The 18,195-nt window shown below is 43.6% G+C and overlaps 1 protein-coding gene across 2 annotated transcripts in view; it reads left to right on the top strand.

Annotated features, from left to right (window-relative positions):
* The window catches only part of CACNA1A (calcium voltage-gated channel subunit alpha1 A), a 253,987-nt gene that overhangs the window by 44,321 nt on the left and 191,471 nt on the right, over positions 1-18,195 (top strand). For both annotated transcript variants that reach the window (XM_083595029.1, XM_083595030.1), the window contains exon 3: positions 2,794-3,087. In XM_083595029.1, coding sequence (XP_083451155.1) covers positions 2,794-3,087 — 294 coding nt within the window. The remainder of the gene's footprint in view (positions 1-2,793; positions 3,088-18,195) is intronic.

Raw genomic sequence — 18,195 nt, 5'->3', positions numbered from 1 at the left:
TTTTAACCAGTTTTTTTTTCTTAAAAAAATGTTCAGGGATACTCTCATTTTGACTCAAGAAAATCACCATTTTATAGTTCAAATTGGGGGAAATAAATACAGTAAATGGACAAAAGTACAAAGATTCACAAAATGTTTAGGGTTATGTGTACCCCTGCGTACCCCCAGAAAAAAAGCTCTGGTTTTAACCACCTTGAACAATTTTGTATCATCAGCAACAATTATGAGCACACTGCTGACCCCCAACTCCAGATTGTTTATGAATAAGTTAAAAAGCACAGGTCCACTTTCTACACACCTTCTTTGGAAGAACTGTCTGTTTATTCCTACTCCTTACTTCCTATTCCATAACCAATTGCTGATCCATAAGAGCAGTGCTATTTTTCTAGAAAAACAGGTGCTGGAACTCACCATGAACGCCTCCCTTGTTCTCCTATAGTGGCAATGGTGCCAACCTGAGAGGTGCCAGTTTCGGTGAGTTCCAGCTGAAAAAAAAGCTCTGCATAAGATGATTCCTCTTAACCCATAACTACTTGGGCAAGGGACTTTTTCAAAAGCATTTTGAAAATCTTAAATACACAAGGTTGACTGGATTACCTCTATATGCTTGCTGATACTCTCATTAGCTGAACTGAGCTCACAGTCCAACCCACTGGAATTCACTATTTGTATATTGGTGTAGCAAAGACAACACTGGAGCTACTAGAACTATTTTAACAAGTGGAGTGTCAGTTTGGCTGACTTGCTCAGATATCTCAGCTTTATGTCCATGACACATGCACTTTACAGTTCTGTGCCACACACATGCAACCATCTGCACATTTCGACTTTGCAGATGGTACACTGACTTGTGTATGCACATTTACACTTGCATGTCTTACTAACACTCACTCCAGCAGTATCGCATTTCTTACATCGAACGGCGGTTCTAACATTGCCCCCACTTCCACCCCAGGACTTGGTAGTTGCCAACTGCATTCACTATAAAATGTGTAAAGTAAGGGAAGCCCATTCTGACCTGATTTTTATACCAAATGAGGGCATGAAGGCGGGGTAGAGATATTCATGTTCCCGCTTTCCAGTAGAAAGATCTAAGTCTACATCAGAGAATTGACATCAGTCTAATCTGCCAGGGTGTGGGCTGCTGAGAGATGCCATTTGTATGCAGGTTTTTCCTACCCCATCAAGCTGTGTGTGTGTGTGTGGCCAACTGGGTTTGGTTGGGCTGTAGCCCCTGCTATTGGTTCTAGGCCATCATGTGCCAAGCCTGACCGAGGCTTTGGGATGCTCTGTGCTTGCATTAAATCGATCCACTGCTGCACATTAGAGCTCAACCTGCCAGTGAATCAGACCTTTTCTTTCTTTTTTTTCCCATTTTCTCTCCCTGCCTGCCTGCCTGCCTCCCTGCCTCCCTCCCTCCCTCCCTAACACCAGTCTTATTTTAGCTTACCCAAGAGGAGGAGGAGGCGGTGGAGGAGAGGAGGAGGAATACAGGGCAGGAAAAAATACTAGACATTGCAGCAACCAGGGAACCCTTATGAGTAGATGGTGGATGGCAACTACTTCTCTTGTCTCTCTCATTTTTGGATTTTACAGGATGTCATTGCTGCATTCAACTCCAAGCTGAGGCAAAACCGACACACACGCTCTCTTTTTCTGTGTCTCTCACACGCACACACACTCATACACGCAATCACACGGGGAAAAAGGCAGGAAGAGAGACCGCTGGATAGCAAGAAGGGGGGGAGCTCAGCCTTCATCAGCTTCAGAAGCTTAAAGAGAGCCCAAACCGTTTCGCCTTCAGATCTTGGACAGTGCTGAAGATAACAGGATGAAGCTCCTGTGAAAAGAAACCTTTGGAGGGGGGATTTTCTTTTGATTTTAGGGTGTCTTTGGGGTTTTTTTTGTGGGGGGGGGTATTTTTCTGCTTTTTAAAAAAGAAATTTTCCCCCATCACCAATGCAGTACTTTATTTCTCTATCAGTGAGATGGGAGGGCATGTACTGATTTCATAAATCTTACAGAAAAATATATATATATATGCTTTTTTTTCTTTGCGAGTGCAAACATTTGCCAAGCTGTCCGGCACAGAGGAAGCCTGCATTTCTCCCATCAAATTGCATTGCAAATACCTAGACAGTGAGCCTAATTTTGATGGCATCTTTTTTATTTTTATTTTTATTTCAATTTCCTTTCCCTCTGGGCTTGAGAAGAGAGGCAGGAGCAAGGAACTGGTGCATTTGATTTCTTTAATTGCATTTTTTTCCCTCCCTCAGTGGGGAGGAGGTGCTGCTGTCGCTACATTTAATTGTCATTTCCCCCTCCTCTCCCTCCCAGTTGCAATGCATTTTTTATTCTTTAAATTGAAATATTTTTAACTGATGCTGCATTGATTCTTTTTCTTTTTCATTGTAATTAATTTTAGGGGCATTTTGGTGCATTGGTCTTTTTGCTCCCCCCCCCCCCACCCACCAATTGCAACCCACAATTTTGGGGTGATTTTTTCCCTTTCTTTTTCTGGGGTGTGGCTCCCACCCCGACAATTGCAACCTTTTGGGCAGAGGGTGGGGAATTTGTACATCGCTTCCCCCACCCCCCCTGCAACGGAAGGCGAGAGTGACAATGTCCAGGATCTCTGCTGCTTTTCCCGACCGCTCTCCAGCTTGAGTGCCCCTCCCTCTGCTGCAAGCTTCCCTAGCAGCATCCTACAGCAGCCGATGGGATGTGATGAGCTTCTTCTTTTCTCCGGCAGCATCCTCAGCGGCGTAACCCCCGGCCCTTTGCTCTTTACAGGATGGCTCGGTTTGGAGACGAGGTGCCAGCCCGCTATGGGGCAGGAGGTGCAGGGGGAGCTGGCTCCGGAACGGCAGGCGGTGGAGGTGGCCGGGGTGCCGGGGGCGTCCGGCAAGGTGGTCCCCCGGGGGCCCAGAGGATATACAAACAGTCAATGGCCCAGCGAGCCCGCACCATGGCACTCTACAACCCCATCCCCGTCCGGCAGAGCTGCCTGACTGTCAACCGCTCCCTCTTCCTCTTCAGTGAGGACAACGTGGTGAGGAAATACGCCAAAAAGATCACCGAATGGCCATATCCTTTCTGTGGGGGGGGCTTCCAGCAACCTAGGCCGCAGTGAACATCTCAAACTTAAGGGGGAAAGAGCAATGGCAAAGCCTGTGTCCCACTTTGGCTCCTGCCTGCATGCCTGGCCCACCCTATCTCTATGCATGAAGCCCACCTGCACATCCCCCAACCCAGCGACTGCATACCCATCCCATTCATGCACCACATCTGGATCATTCCTGCATGTGCTACCCCACCTAGTCAGCATGTCTCTACCAAGGGACCTTTATCTTCCACCCTGATTTCTCAAGGCACGATTCAGATGCATGTATGCAACCCTCGAGGCTGACAGCTCTGTCACTGAATGCATCCTTGCTCTGATCCATCTAGCTGAAATGCTTAATTGATGTATTGCTTCCCCCCCCCCCAATGTCTCTCTGCTGATTTTAAGTTGTATATTGCCTCGTGGATTTCTCTCTTTCTCTCTCTCTCTCTTTCCCTACATGCAAGCCTCCCTTGTGCAGGGGCCAGTTGCCTCTCACCAAGCCAAGCATCTCCTGCTTTCTTTATTCCTCCCTTCTCTCCCCCATCCCACTTTACCTCTAATACCTGTTATTGAGCTGCTCTTTCAAGCCAGCTGTCTTTCATCCATGCAAAGACGGGTGGGGGGGAGGGTGGGGAGGAAGGAGAGGACGAGGAGGACCGATAGCATCAGTTTTCATTTCCTCTGGCTCAGGGTTTTGGAGACTGCATTTGTTAGTCATGCCTTCATTTCCCCTTCTTCAGGCAGAGGGGCATATGGGGCCAGGCTTTTCATGTGCCTTCTGGAAAGTCAGCAATCAACTTGGTTCCCAGAGGTGTGCTGTGGAGAGTGGGGCTTCAAAGCACTGTGTCTAGCTAGTTGCGCAGAAAATAAAGGCCCTTATTAACGGGGGAATTGTCAGGTAGTGTTGAGACAGGAGGAGCCAACCTCAGCCTAGTCTCTAGAAAAGGCACATGGTGGGCAAAGAGCAACCTAATAGAGGCCCTCTGAGCCAAGTGTAGCCCCCATACTAGAGATAGAAATCAAGAGAAAGGGATGTTCCACTGAGCACATTATTTCCCCTCCTCCACCCTCCCAGTTTTGAGGTCCAGCATGAGATTTCAGTGCCCCTCTTCATTCATTCATGGGTCTGCTATTCATTATCTACTATCCAAGTCCTAGATATGTTCAGAGAGCCCAGGGTAGTATTTTGGGAGTGGCATAGGGTGGTGAGAGATATAGGAGGCATGTTGGGTTCATCTGCCTCTGCTGGGCCTTGCAGGGGGAGAGGGGGCTTCTCAGGTCCTCTGATGGTGGAGAAAAATGCAAGATCCGCAGCCGCTGCCTCCCTCACATCAACTCGGTATGTAAAAGATCTTGCTTTCTGTTATAATAGTTTGTATAGTACTTTGTATCTTGTATGGGTCTTTGGGTTTCATAGACTCTAAACCTATGCCTACCTTGCTTAGAAAAGTTCAGTGTCTGCTACAAGTCAGAATATGGTTTAGGGACAACATATATTATGCCTGGAGAGGTAATTGTTATTTTGGAATGTGCTAAAAATCCTGACACACTCAAGTGCAAGGGGCTAAAATATGAGGCAGATTGCAGGGAGATGCTGTATTCTAGAGCAGGTGTGCTGTGTGTGTGTGTGTGTGTGTGGAGAAAGTCTTTTTAAAGTGTAGTTGTGTTGTACACAGCGTATGTGTGTGCAATTTTGTCATCCATGTGTGAGAGGGAATACACATTTTGTTTACAGGAAAGTGAAGGTAGAGCAAGTCCCTTGAAACCAATGAGTTAATGCAGGTGTAACAAGTCAATCGGGTTACATTGCTGGTTCCTTTCTTATCATACAGTACATACTTGCAAATACGATTTTCTTAAAATACATACATTGAAAATGATCAAGCTCACTATTGAAATACGGATTACCAAGCATGAGCACTGCAGATATTTGATGTTAGTAAAAGTGGGTACTGAAGAAAACTGTAGGATGGATGGGTGGAGACAGATGTGTGATGGATAGATGAAAAGCGAATCAGCCAAACTCCTCTCTGTTTACTGTAATTGTTTATAGATCCTGAGAATCTATTGAAGTATCATGTTGTTTGTGCTTTATTTATTGTTTCATGTGAGTTTGCAATGCTCCTTTTGTTTTTAGGGAGAGGAATGTGATAAAATGTGGGAATTTGGTCGTGATGAGAGCAGTTTAATCCTGTAGATGAAGTGCTGGCTTCCCTCCCCCCTTCCTGACAATCCAGATTGTAATCTCAGATCAACCACAATCTTATGGGATTACGTTAGGCAAGTTATCCTAGTAATCCTTTTAGACTTAATTTATATCTGTAAAATGAGAATAAACAAACCATGGCTTATAGGGTGAGTTTGTTGGAAGGATAAATGAGACAAGGATTGCAGTGCCCTTTGCACAATAAAAAAAGTATTATAGACAGTGGCCACAATGTCTGAGCCCTGTGGGTACATGAGGGGCCCATTGTCAGTTATGGCAGATAGAGCAGTGTAACCACACAGAACTTTTCTACCTCACTACCATAGCCTTCAATGTGGGATCCCTGTTTCAATGCACAAGGCTACTGTACCTCATTTTCATTATTAATGGAAATCATAGCGATCATCTGTCTAAAAAACCCCAGTTCATCTCCAACAATTTCTCCTTTTGTTACACTTTCCCTAGTGTCCCATCATATTCTTCTAACATTCCATCACGCTTTAGATTAGGGGCTAACGATGCTTAGGCAAACCTGCCCCTCCAAAGGGTGGTGTCTTCTTCTCCTCCATTGCCAGCCAAGAGAGGTTGCTTTTGCGGCACTTGGATGTGGTATTTGGGGCAATGCAGATTGTTGCCTTGGCTTGCTGTGCTCCCCATCCCTCCATCCCATCTCAAAGTGATCATCCAGCAAAACTAAAGGTCGACAGCCAGGCTCTAGCATGACTAAGAAATGGATGAAAGGGTGGAATCCTATGGATAATGGCTGGATCAATTCTGAATGAATTCTATTAAGTTATTGGGACAAAGTGATTACAATGTAGGGCTAAGGTGAGAAGGAATCCCATTTCTTTCTACAGGTGCTGGAATCATTAGAGTCAGGTTTAACCCTCTGCACTAATGGCTGCTGTTCATTCCTGTAGGGAAAAGTAAAGCGCTTATCCTTTGTGCTGTCAGTGGAGACAGACTTGCCTATTGGGAGACTGTGTGGCTCCTTGAGGAGTAGAACAAGGTTCCATCTTCCCCTGCTGAAAGCAGATGTAGGGTGAAAGAAGGAAGGCATATTTTTTTGTACTTCCCACCCTGCAAAATCAGGACCTGAGTTCAGAATGGAGAAATGTGGAGCGTTTTATTAGTTGGTTAATATAATTTATATTACGTTTTTCAAAATAATACTTAATAGTTGCACAAAAATAAAATGTAATAGTGAAAATGCATTTAAAAATTTCAAATGTAAAACACATCGGGATCAAAACCTTAAAAAAACCCTCCAACAACCACAGTTGGAATTATAAATTGCCCTCCAGAATAAGAAGGTTCACAATACCTGTCTAAAAACGGGAAGTGGAGACTTGCTAGATCTCTCCCGGCTTCTGTCCCTCCCCTCCCCCTTTCTGAATGCTCCTTCTGGATTGGGTGGCAGGGCAAATGTATGTTATCAAGGGCCTGAGCCCCACCTGTGATAATGGCCCCAGTGATAGACAGTGGAGAGTGGATGGAGAAGTATAGGAGGGGGGAAAGGGCTAGAACCCTCTGTTCTTTTCCACCTTGCAGTTGTTGGGATGTTTGCTAATTACTAATAATGGGCATGTGGATTCACACAGGTTTTTATTTTTATTTTTAAGGACTATAAACACTGGTGCAGGAGTAGGGAATACTGATTGGTGCCAAAAGATTGTTATGTTTGTATCCATGCAAGGTTGTCGTATTTGTATGTAAGAGCTAGCACTGGATTTAATATATCTGGCATGATGTATTTGAACTCGGGTTCTCTCTGAGAACATTCCTAAATCTAGAAAACACACACTTGAATCTCCAGGTGGGTAGGAAAGCAAGTTTCTTTCTGGCATAGAATTGAAGGTACTCTCACCATCCAAGAGGCCACACACTGCCCCATGTCTAAGGCTGCGTTAGCCAGGGTGGAGCTCTCATTCCCTCACCAACCACCTATGTCTTTTGTGAAAGTGGAAGTCCTACTCATTGTGCAAAATGGATGATCCAGCCATTTCTCAGAGCAAGCTTAGGGGCTTGCAAAAAAAGCCACAGAGGACCAGAGCTATTCTAAGCCTTGAGAAGTTTCTCTTGGACCTTGACTAGAGCTGGCAAATGATGACTAGAGCTGGCAAATGTTCTAGCCTGTTCTAACCACAGGGACAACATTGAATATTCTTAAGAAAGAAGCTGTGGAAGGGGAAGTGTGAGTGACTCATGTTTTTTCTCTCCAGTTTCCAAAAAAAGGTGATGTCTATATTTCCCATAGGAAGATACACATTACTTCCGCACCAGGATGGGGGAAGAGCACATCTCTATGTAGGGGATAAATGCATGCCACCCTGCTTTGTTCAGAATTTAAGGACAGTGAGGAAGATGAAGAATAAGTCACCCACACTTCCTCTAATATTGTGTATCTAGGAGGTTGGTGTTCAATGTACTAGGACTTGGACTTAAATGGGTTTACTGGGGGCAGGGTCTTTTTCAGCCAGAACTCACCGGAACTCAGTTCTGGCACCTCTCAGGTGAGCGCCATTGCCATTATAAGAGAACAAGGGAGGCGTTCATGGTGAGTTCCAGCATCTCTTTTTCTAGAAAAATAGCACTGACATGGGGCATGTTCAACCAAAACAAAGCAGGTTTGGGGGTACAATATACTAGGATGCACCCCTGCTCTAGCCTCAGTGAAATGAATGAATCTTCATTCTTGTGCAGGTCTCATTTAATTCACAGGGGCTTGCACAAAATAACTTCCAGGCAGATTGTGCCCTATGACTGGCTGGGGGAAATTGTGCTAGTCCTTTATGCTGCTGTTAGCACTTAATTTTTCCAAGAATGCATCTTATGTAACAGCGTTAGTTAGAACGAGGATGTGAGTGTACTATTGAGTTGGCATTAGAAACACGGATGCAGTGGTTATATGCTGTGTGTATACTCTACAGACAGATGGGCACAAATAAAAACTGGCAGCGAACTGCTTAATTAGTGCAACTGGCCCATTATTGTTTGCATGCTATGGTTATAAAAACAATACCTGTTGTGGCATGAGGTTAGATGGCGTTTGACAATATTGGTGTGCTTTCTGCACTGTGGCCCATGTATCCAATGCAATGGAAGAATTTCCCAAGCCAAATCTCATAAAAAACAATGCAGTTCAGGGTTTCTGCTCTTCGGATAATAACCTGTGTGTGATCATAAAGGATAGAAGAACTGATTGTCTTAAAACTGCAGGCAGAGAACTTCAACACTTCCCTTGCAGCTGCGGAAACAGACCACAGTTTTGTCAGTTTCAGAGCAATGATACTGAAGGTTGTCATGTCTCTGCCTACCTGGTGGTTCTTTGGAAGCTCTCAGCAGTGAGACACGGTTTTCTTCTCTGGCATCAGTTAATATCATGTACTTCTTTGGGGGTTAATGGTTGGCTTGTTAATTGTTTCTCTTTATTCGTATGGAACATAGAACTTTACAGCTCCTAGGTATTTGGTGTTCATGCCACTACCTTTGCTTGTTTGATATAAAAGAGGAGTGCTGAACAGTTTGTTGACAGGCACTTTCTTTTGCTGCTGCAGCCCCTCCTGATCTCTTCTGCTGCAAATGCCTTGGTTAATTTTCAGGACTTAATCCCGCCCCACTGCTGTCAAGTCTGGCTACCTATAAGGACGAGAAATATATGTTTTCCTTCCAATTAAAGCAGCAAGTGGGGGCTCAAGAGAACATAGGCTCCCTTTTAGCAACACTGCTGACACCTTTGAGAAAGTTGGCCTTCTCTGTGCCTTAGTCCTCCTCCCATCTTTGTACAGTTAGCTGTGACAGCCCTCCGTATCTGCTTTGACTCATTTAGAAATTTCCAGGCATAATCTGTCACTTCCTGTGAGTCTTGTGGGGTCATTATTGGCTGGACCTCTTCATGGTGCTGTAGTCCATATAATTAAACGTTTGAATGACCACAGATGAGAATCTGAAAGAGTGTGCATTAGGCAGTTCTAGCCTTTTAAGCTACTGCAGAGGAAGAATACAGTGGGATTGCTGTGGGGTAGCTTAGCCAGCAGACCATTAGGTGTGCCTAGAACCTGCTTCTCTAGCTTGAACCTAGCCTCTCTGGTTTGCACTTAGTTGCTAGAGAATGTTAGTATAGCCCAGGGAAAGGGTTTCCACAAACAACCGTGGCTGTTTGATTCCAACAGCCTTCTGGAACAGAAGGTATTGCGGTTAATGGCTGTTATAAAAGGGAGTCTAGATTGGGGTTGAGGTTGTGTGACAATTTCATGCCAGAGTCACAGCCAACATGCATAGCTTGCTGTGTGCATTAGCTTTCTGTGAGCATTTAAGCTACAGATCTGCATATCCTACATCTTACAGAAAGCCAGTAAGAATTTAGGAAGATGGAGATGGTTCCATGGTCCCTGCCTTTTCTCTTGCCACTAGTCTATCTTTGCCAGCAAAGATACACAGGGGGATTGAGGGGAGATAGAGAACTGATAGACTGCAATGGATATGCATTTATTGCAACAAGTTGCTTATTTTGCAGGGAGGCTAAGGGGCTGGGGGTTATGGGTAGACGCCCATGAGAATGCCATTTCCCAGAGCTCAGTCTTTCTCTCAGGGTACGTTCAGAGCTAAATTTCCCTACTGGGAGCTGCTTTGGATGTTGTCAAAGAAAAGCAGCGAGTCAAAAGCGCAGTCACTTTCTCATTTGGCTGGTGGCACTTTAGGAGCTTATGTATTTGACCACAGGGTGAGATGCGAAAGTTCTCCTTTGAATGTTACTAGAAATACAAATGTTACAAGAAGCCAAATGGCAGAAGTATATTCTAATATTTGGCTGACGGCACTTCTGCAGTAATGTCTGAACCCCTCTAAAACAGGCCTACTCAAAATTCTGCAAAAAACCAAATCACCTCACAGTCTTAGAAAAACAGAAATAGTTGAAGCTGAGCTTCCAGCTGTCATTACTGGGGTTGGATCTTGTAATTAGTTGCAGTGGTTTCTTGTTGGGAAAATGTAGTTATTTTCTCAGCTAGTTGTACCTGTTGCACTTGAAATGTTATACTGCAGATATATAGGTGTTGTGGGCATCTATAACAATGCTAGGGATTTATTTGATGACAGTGCATCATTCTCGTCTGATGTTGTATTGAAACAAAGGTGTTTTTTAAAAAAACACTTTCACATGTCACTTCCATCTTTCAAAGGAATCCTTTTTTTGAGGCTGCATCCTCTGATCATCTTGGTTCTGTGTCCCTTTGAGGATTTCTCTATAAAATGGCAGATTTTGAATTCAGTTATCTATTTTTGATCATACAGCATTTCATTGCAGTCACCCAGTTTATTGTGTAGTCAGAGGTCATTAAACAGATGAACTAAACAACAATTGTGTGTGTGTAAGTAAATTGGATTCCCCCACCTATCCAAGTCTGCATATGTTCATTGGCACTTGAAGACACTGGCTGTCATCTGTCATTTTATCCCGTATATTTTGAGATCTTCTTATAGTTTTGAATCTATGTACATATGACCAACAGGGTTCTGGAGGGCACCAGGGTGAGGAATGTTGAACTAGAACATCCTTTTCCTTGTGTTGGTAGGCTCTGCTGAATAACTCCAATTATTTTTGCAGAAACTGTGCTAATGGTTCTTCAAATTACCATATTTTTAGTGAGTCTGATAATCCTGTTGATTCCCACATTATTTAATAATTTCACTGCTCTTGACTTGAAGTCATGCTTATTGGATGGCAATGTTCAAGATTATTTTTGCTGCCTAAAAGAAAAGTATTTATGTTAGTTCTTTTCAAGCCATCTTTCAGGAGCCAGTTTTAGTGGTGTTTACATACATGGATTAGTTCAGCTATTTTGTATAAGATCTTCCCCAACTCTTGGATGATTGTTATATTGTCCCCCAATATGTTTATCAATTTAAACTTCTCAGACAACACTTTGAACCTTTTTATCTCTTGGAAATTGTTGTTCTTATCCATGTCATAGCCATGATATATTTCATCTGCAATTAAATTTCCTTCAATTTGATACAGTGTTAATTTGACAAGTGAGATGACATTAATCTGGTAATCAGCTCCTTCAAATCAAAATTGAAAAGTAGGCTATACCTTGGAATGCTTGGCTATTATTTTAGGTTTCTATCCCCGTTAAAATCCTATCCCCCACTCCTATTGAAAATTGGGAAACTGAACCCAATTTAGCCCTTCTGTATATTGTATTTACTGGCTGGGAGCTGGGGAATATTGCTCAAGAGAAAGGAAAAGGAACTCCTGGTTCCTGGCAAGATTTGCATTTGCACCTGTTTCATTTGTACTATGCATGTTTTCTCAATCATGCAAGGTGAATGTGAATTACACACTATAAACACCACAGTGTATGTGCAACAATTTCAGTAAACATGTAGTCCCACCATATTCTAAGCAAGTATCAATCTACTCATAGATTTCATTTAGCTTCCCTTTCATGGCCTTGATGACATTGATTGCTCCTCTTACACCTTGATGGTCTAATGACTCCATCACCCAATTCCCAGCTGACTTCCTCCTCCTGATGTAGTTAAATAAAAGCATGAAACCCTTATTGTTAGCATTTCTGTCTTCAGCTCCTCAAATTTCTTCTGGAGTGTCATATTACAATCTTACATTTAACTTGCCAGAAGTGATGCTCATAAACTATTCAGGGATTCAGATTGCACAATCTCATTAGCCACTTTAGTATCACCATATTCTTACAAATTACTCATTTAGGTTGCAACCACTATACACGTTTGCCTGGGAGCAAGTCCGACTGAACACTATTGAGGTTACTTCTCTGAGTATAGGATTTCAGTTTGACAAATCCTTGGCTATGCTTCCTAGGACCCACGTACCTACGGGACCACCTCTCCTGGTATGTCTCGCAGAGGACCTTGAGGTCCACAAATGACAACACTTTGGAGGTCCCAAGTTGCAAGGTGGTTAGATTGGTCTCATCTAGGGCCAGGGCCTTTTCAGTACTCACCCTGACTTGGTGGAATGCTCTTTCACAAGAGACTAGGGCCCTGCAGGACTTGACACCTTTCCACAGGGCTGGCAAGACAGAGCTGTTCCCCCTGGCCTTTGGTTTGGACTCTTATGTTTCCTTCCCCTTATGGTTTTGATCTATGGGCTACTATTAAAATGAGGCTACATTTTAAATTGTATTTTTAACCTGTATTTTAAATTGCCCCTCATTATGTTTTTATTGTAATTTTACTGGTGTTAGCCGCCCTGAGCCCGGCTCTGGCCAGGGAGGGCGGGATATAAATAAATTATTATTATTATTATTATTATTATTATTATTATTATTATTATGAACAAAAGGGGGAAACACTGGAACTTTAGCTTTGATTATTGACAGGAGCAAGCCAGCAGAAAATCACACTGAGCAGGCTAAAGTTACCTTTTTATTAGCAAAGCAGGAGTGTCAGGCCTAATGAGCACAGCAACTCCGGTCTTGTCCCCCTGAAGCAGTTGCTGAGACTAAAGGTTCTTTCCTTCCCACAGCCAGCTATGTCTCTTCCTCACTTGGGTTCCCCCCCCCCCAAGCAATTGGAGACTGTGCCTATGTGCTTGCCTTTTCTCCTCCCACTACATGCTTCTCATAGTTCTAGGAGGGCAGGGAGAAAGGGAGCTTGTCACAGCAAGGGGGGAGACATGATTTTGCACCAGCTTGACTCAAATCTGCCTCTTGGCCTCCCTCATCCCACTCTCCTGCTTCAGCTTCTGACTGATTCTGGACTTCTTTCTGGTACAGACTCTCTCAGTTGACTAAGCCCTGTTACCTCTTCAGCTTCTGACACCTCCCCCTCCTCCTAGTCTTCTCGATCCTCCTCTGACCACTCATCATAAAACCACCAATCCCTGGGCTCTGTGCCTTCTTCCCTTGGGGCTCACCAGTTGGTTCCTCCCATTATTCTTCTGCGCCCAACCCGTCCATGACAGTTATTCAGCAGCAAGCATTTTATTTGTGTGTTCTGTGCATGCAAGAGTAAATGCTTCCTCTCGTGAAAAGTGGGGGGTTGTGTAAGCACGCTGTGGTGATTTACTAGAGCGTTTCCCTTTACATGGGCAGTCAGCCCATGTAAATCAGTGGTCCCACTTCAATAATGTTATACATGCCATCGTTTGGAAATGCAAGAAAGAGACATATGCCAGTACTTTGACCTTCTATCACTGTTTCCATTGCCAATGATTCACTTCAGTCCCATCTTTAAATGTTACTTCACCTGGACAATTTCGAAAATGACCGCTGTGTGCAAATATGCATGATCGCTCTTGGTCACTTCTGTGTTCATTAAGGTATGGCAGATTTTTTTTTAATTACAGCAATATATTTTTTAATTAAAAAAATAGGATTGGAGAATATATGGTACAAAAGCAACAGCGACAGGCTCAGGGGTGACGAAAGTGAGCACAACCGGGATGGCCTTCAGAATTGTTAAAATTGTTAGGCAATGTAATTGATAGCCCTGTAATGTTCTCAAAAGCAAAATTATTCAGGAGTAGGTTTGGGTGTAAACTGAAATGTTTTAAGATTTGTGAAGAAGAAACAGTCAGTCATGTACAGGCAACACCCCATTTCTGCAGGGCTTGCATTCTGGGTCAAAGCATGCATAAGCCTGTTTGCCCCCACCCCGTTCTTCCCCCATTCCTCCCTCTGCTGGGGAGGACCAGTGTGTTGGCCATCGTCTATTGAATGCTCCTAAAATGGTTGCTGCCTGCAATCACTCATGTAACTCCACTTTGGTCTTCAAAGGGGCTCAGTTCATACATTACCATTATGTGGCGTCACTTCTTCTGATTCAGTCCCAATTGCTTGAGAAACGTCTGAAAAGGGGAATAACGAAGTTGAGCGAATGACGTGGGTATCTGCACCAGCGTCACCATCAAGGTGTTGTTGTTTTTAGAAATAGATACACTGTGAGACTAGACCATATGGAACAGGTTCCTATTCTGCAATACTGATACATGAATTGGGCCTGAAAGGAGAGTGAAAGTGGTTCACGAGAACATTGCCAAGAAAAGGCTCCCTTCCTCACTTCTGAGTGTGTCGCCGTGACTCATAGTGTGGAAGATTATGACTTCCTCTCTGAGAAGCTGTTCCATCATGTGAACTATGCGTAGTCCGTTTATGCGTTCAATGTAAATTATGGGGAAACTAGCAAAGGAGGACTCCAGATGCTCCCGTGAGAGAATGTGATTCTATAGGTGAATATGACCTAGTTTGTGCCCCACCCCAACAATATACATAATGAATAGTACAGAAGGAAAGTACATATATCAAGTAGCATCTACAGAGGGACATAATGAGGTCATTGGTTTTTGAGGGATATTACAGTTTTTCAGAAACATACCAACCATTTTGTCAATTTCCCCATGAGAACATTTTAGTAAAAGTTGGCAAAGAGGAGGTAATACTTCTAAGAGCTGCCAAATAGAAAAGAAAAAGATCTAACAAAAATTCATAGAAATTGATCTCAGGATAGAAGCACAATGCTAATTATGCATTGCATGTATAGAGTTGCTGCCTGGCTATTTCCGCCTCCTTTCAACTCAGTTTTAAATTCATATACAATGAAATATGCACCAGCCCTCTTTTTTCCTCTTCTTCAGAGAGACATTGCAGCCCTGGGTATATTTCCATATTGGTGTCACTGAGTCAAATCAGAAGACAGCCTGATCTGTTGCCAACCAGGTGACCATTCTTAGTCCAGAGAGACACTGTCATTGATCCCTCCAGAGAAAGAATCTTCTACATTGAGAATACTGGCCCTACTCCACTCTCTAATTGTATACATATTAAATTCATTGGGCAAATTCCAGATTCTCTCCTGAGCTTGTATTTTTGCCTCCAGGTCACACCCAGAACTTACTTAGACAGTTAGTTGAAAATGTGCCTCTCTCACATCTTGGCCTCTGTGAGAATCCCTGCAATGCTAAAACAACAGTGCAAAATTGAGTTGATGCATAATGAATGGAGAGGTAGCTTTTCAATAAGGAACATAGCCTTGTTACAGAGTTAGCTATGCTGCTGTCTCCTATCCTTCATTTCTTTTTTGGGACACACACACACACACACACACACACACGAACAATGCAGATAGCAAAGCAGGAGATGCAAAAAGGGGGTGTGCATGGAGGCTGATGCTGGTTAATCCCAATGAAAATCTCTTGCTAGAGTAACCTGGGCTCTGAGTTCTGCTGTGGTCTCAAGTCAGAGTCCGAAAATTGTCAAAGGAATTCTCCCACACTTGGCTTGCTTTGACTCTCATGGGGCCCCTTCTTTACAAGCTCAGCACTGGTATAATATGATACGGGCAGGGTTGTTGTCTCTCTCATTTTCAGTGATGTCACAGGGACTATTCAAAAGGAACCTGAAACACTTGTGCTACCACAATGAAGAGAGCAGTTGCTGTCTCCATATACTGCTAGAGAATGGGGAGAAATTGGATTCAGTGTACACTTTGAGGCTAATCTATCTAATTTGCACTTTCTGAAACAATTTGAGAACCAAAACCTGCAAAATTTGCACGTATCTGGATTTTGTGATGCAGTTGTCCAACCAACATTCATTATTTGCAAAGGTTCATATACTGGGGGATGTTGATTGCAATAAACATTAGTTAAAACTGCATACCAAAATGTATTGATTGTGAATCCTGCCCATTGTGATTCAAAGGCTAGGAAATTGTGTTACTCATAAAGCAGAAACACCTGCTTTGGGGAAGATGTCTGAATCGCATCCAGTGTATGAGAACATCTATATAAAGTGTAGTCATCCTAAGTGAGACCTGCAACAAAATGGATAGGATTCCAGCCATTCCATTCCATTCCTCCCCTCCTCCATTCAGTCAGCAAACCAGGCCCACTAAGCATACCCAGTACTCAACTGACTTTTTTGGGGGGGCTCCCTCTTAGGGGCCCGCTCCCCCCAATTTTGCTTTACTATTTATCTCATCAGTCTCAAGTCAATCTGTGGTGACTTTTGCAAGTGTGTTCAGCTAAGGTGTGGTGCTTTCTGGATCTCCTGCCATGCCACTGAGGTATCAAAATATAAGGTTCAGTCCTTTAAAACACTTCTGCCACAATTGTACTTCCTTCCACCCTTTTTCAGTAGCATTTCTGGCACTGGGGGTGCTTTTGTAGAAGATACTTCAGTATAAAATCCTAAGAGCCTGGCTGGATGAGACCAAAGGTCCAGCTAGTTTAGCATCCTATTCTAACAGCAGCTAACCAGATGCCTCTGAGAAGTCTGCAAGCAGACCATAGCACTCTCCCTTCTTCTGAGGCCCAACAATTGGTGTACAGAGGCATGCAGATGCATGCTACTTCTGAGAGTGGATATAGAACGTGATGTAGGGAAGTTTTTTAAGAGGCTTGTGGCTTCAGGAATTCGATCCAATTTCAAGTTACCACTTTTCATTGGTGCTTATATATTGACACATTTCCTTGAATCACTTGGAGCAGTTTCCTCTGCAAGCGCCCTTTCTGAACATCACTTGCTCTCTTCTGGTAGCATACAACTTTACATTGCATGCATTGATCAGGAGAGGAGGAGGTGGCGGAGGAGAGAACTAATATGTAGATGCTACTAACCCTATACTGTGGGTTGCATTAGATGACTGTGTGGATTGTTCAATGCTGGAGGCTCATCCCTTGCGTAAGTAAGTTTAAGCATGTGCTGATATTGTTCAAGATTTGGCTCTGTGCAGATAGTTAAACACCTGGAGCCTGACCTGGATCCTCTGCACAGAAGTATCAAAATTAAGAGGCAGGATAGAGAATCACTTCCAACTAATACCATTGCAAAGGTCATGTGTGCCCAATGGCACTGGCAGGTTTGGGATAGCTAGATGGAGAAGCTTCTACTTCTCCTTCTTCTTGTTTGCTAAGGCCAATAAGGCATAGAATTACCTGTGTTTGAAGCTGCAAGCCTATCTGAGTGGATTTATCAGGGGAAGGTCACAGGGGTAAGCATCACCTGGAGTCTAATATTACAACCTGGATGTGTGGGCCCTGCTTTTGCTATCCCAGCAGGTTGGAGCAAAATGACAGAAATGTCTTTCCCATCTGATTTGGTTGTTGTGGGCATTCTTCTTTTCCTTCATCAGCCTTTCCTTGGAGAATAGCTTTGAGGAGTTAACCAGGAAGAGGCTGGGGTAATTAATGGATTTTTACTGGTCCACCTCACAGATCACATTGAACCATACTTTTAAACAAACTGTGGTTTAATATGAATGTGTTGCATGCTGATGTGCAAGGGTCAACAGTTCTTGCAGTGTGCCTCCCTTGCTACACCTGCTGCCACACAGTGGATGAAACAAACCAGAGTCTGGCTTGTTATGTTGTCCAAACTTGTGCAAGTGGTTTTCTTCCCCCAGATAATCCACAAGTGGTAAGCCAAGAATAAACTTTGGTTGCCAGTCATTATTTGGAGATAAACTAACCAAAAGCCTGGGGTCAGGTGAAGTGGCAGGCCAGACTCTAGCTTGCTTTTTCTGTGGCACAGTAGCAGCAGGAGTGAGTGAGGAGCACTGTGAGAACTTTTGAGCTCGCTTACATTAAACCATAGTTTGTTTGAAATTATGGTTTTATGTAGCATGTGGCCCAGGCTCATACGTTTTCTGCATGCTTTGTGTTTCCCCCCTCAAAACGGGCATTGCAAGTTGTACCACAAAATGCAGGGTTGGCTTTGTAGAATGTGATGTGGTGCTGTTACACATTTCTTCTGCTCTATCCTTGTGCAGTCTGTGATTCTTAGAGGAGCCTCAGAGAGAACACTGCTGTGGAGAGAAAAGGAAATGCCTTTGTATCCACTTCCTGTTCCTCTGCATCCCTGACTCATTAGGCAGCTGAAGCGTATTCTGGGTAGGGGAG

Source organism: Podarcis filfolensis (assembly GCF_964270895.1).
Source record: "Podarcis filfolensis genome assembly, chromosome: 2".
Lineage (NCBI taxonomy): Eukaryota > Metazoa > Chordata > Lepidosauria > Squamata > Lacertidae > Podarcis > Podarcis filfolensis.
This window is presented reverse-complemented; position numbering and strand designations above follow the sequence as displayed.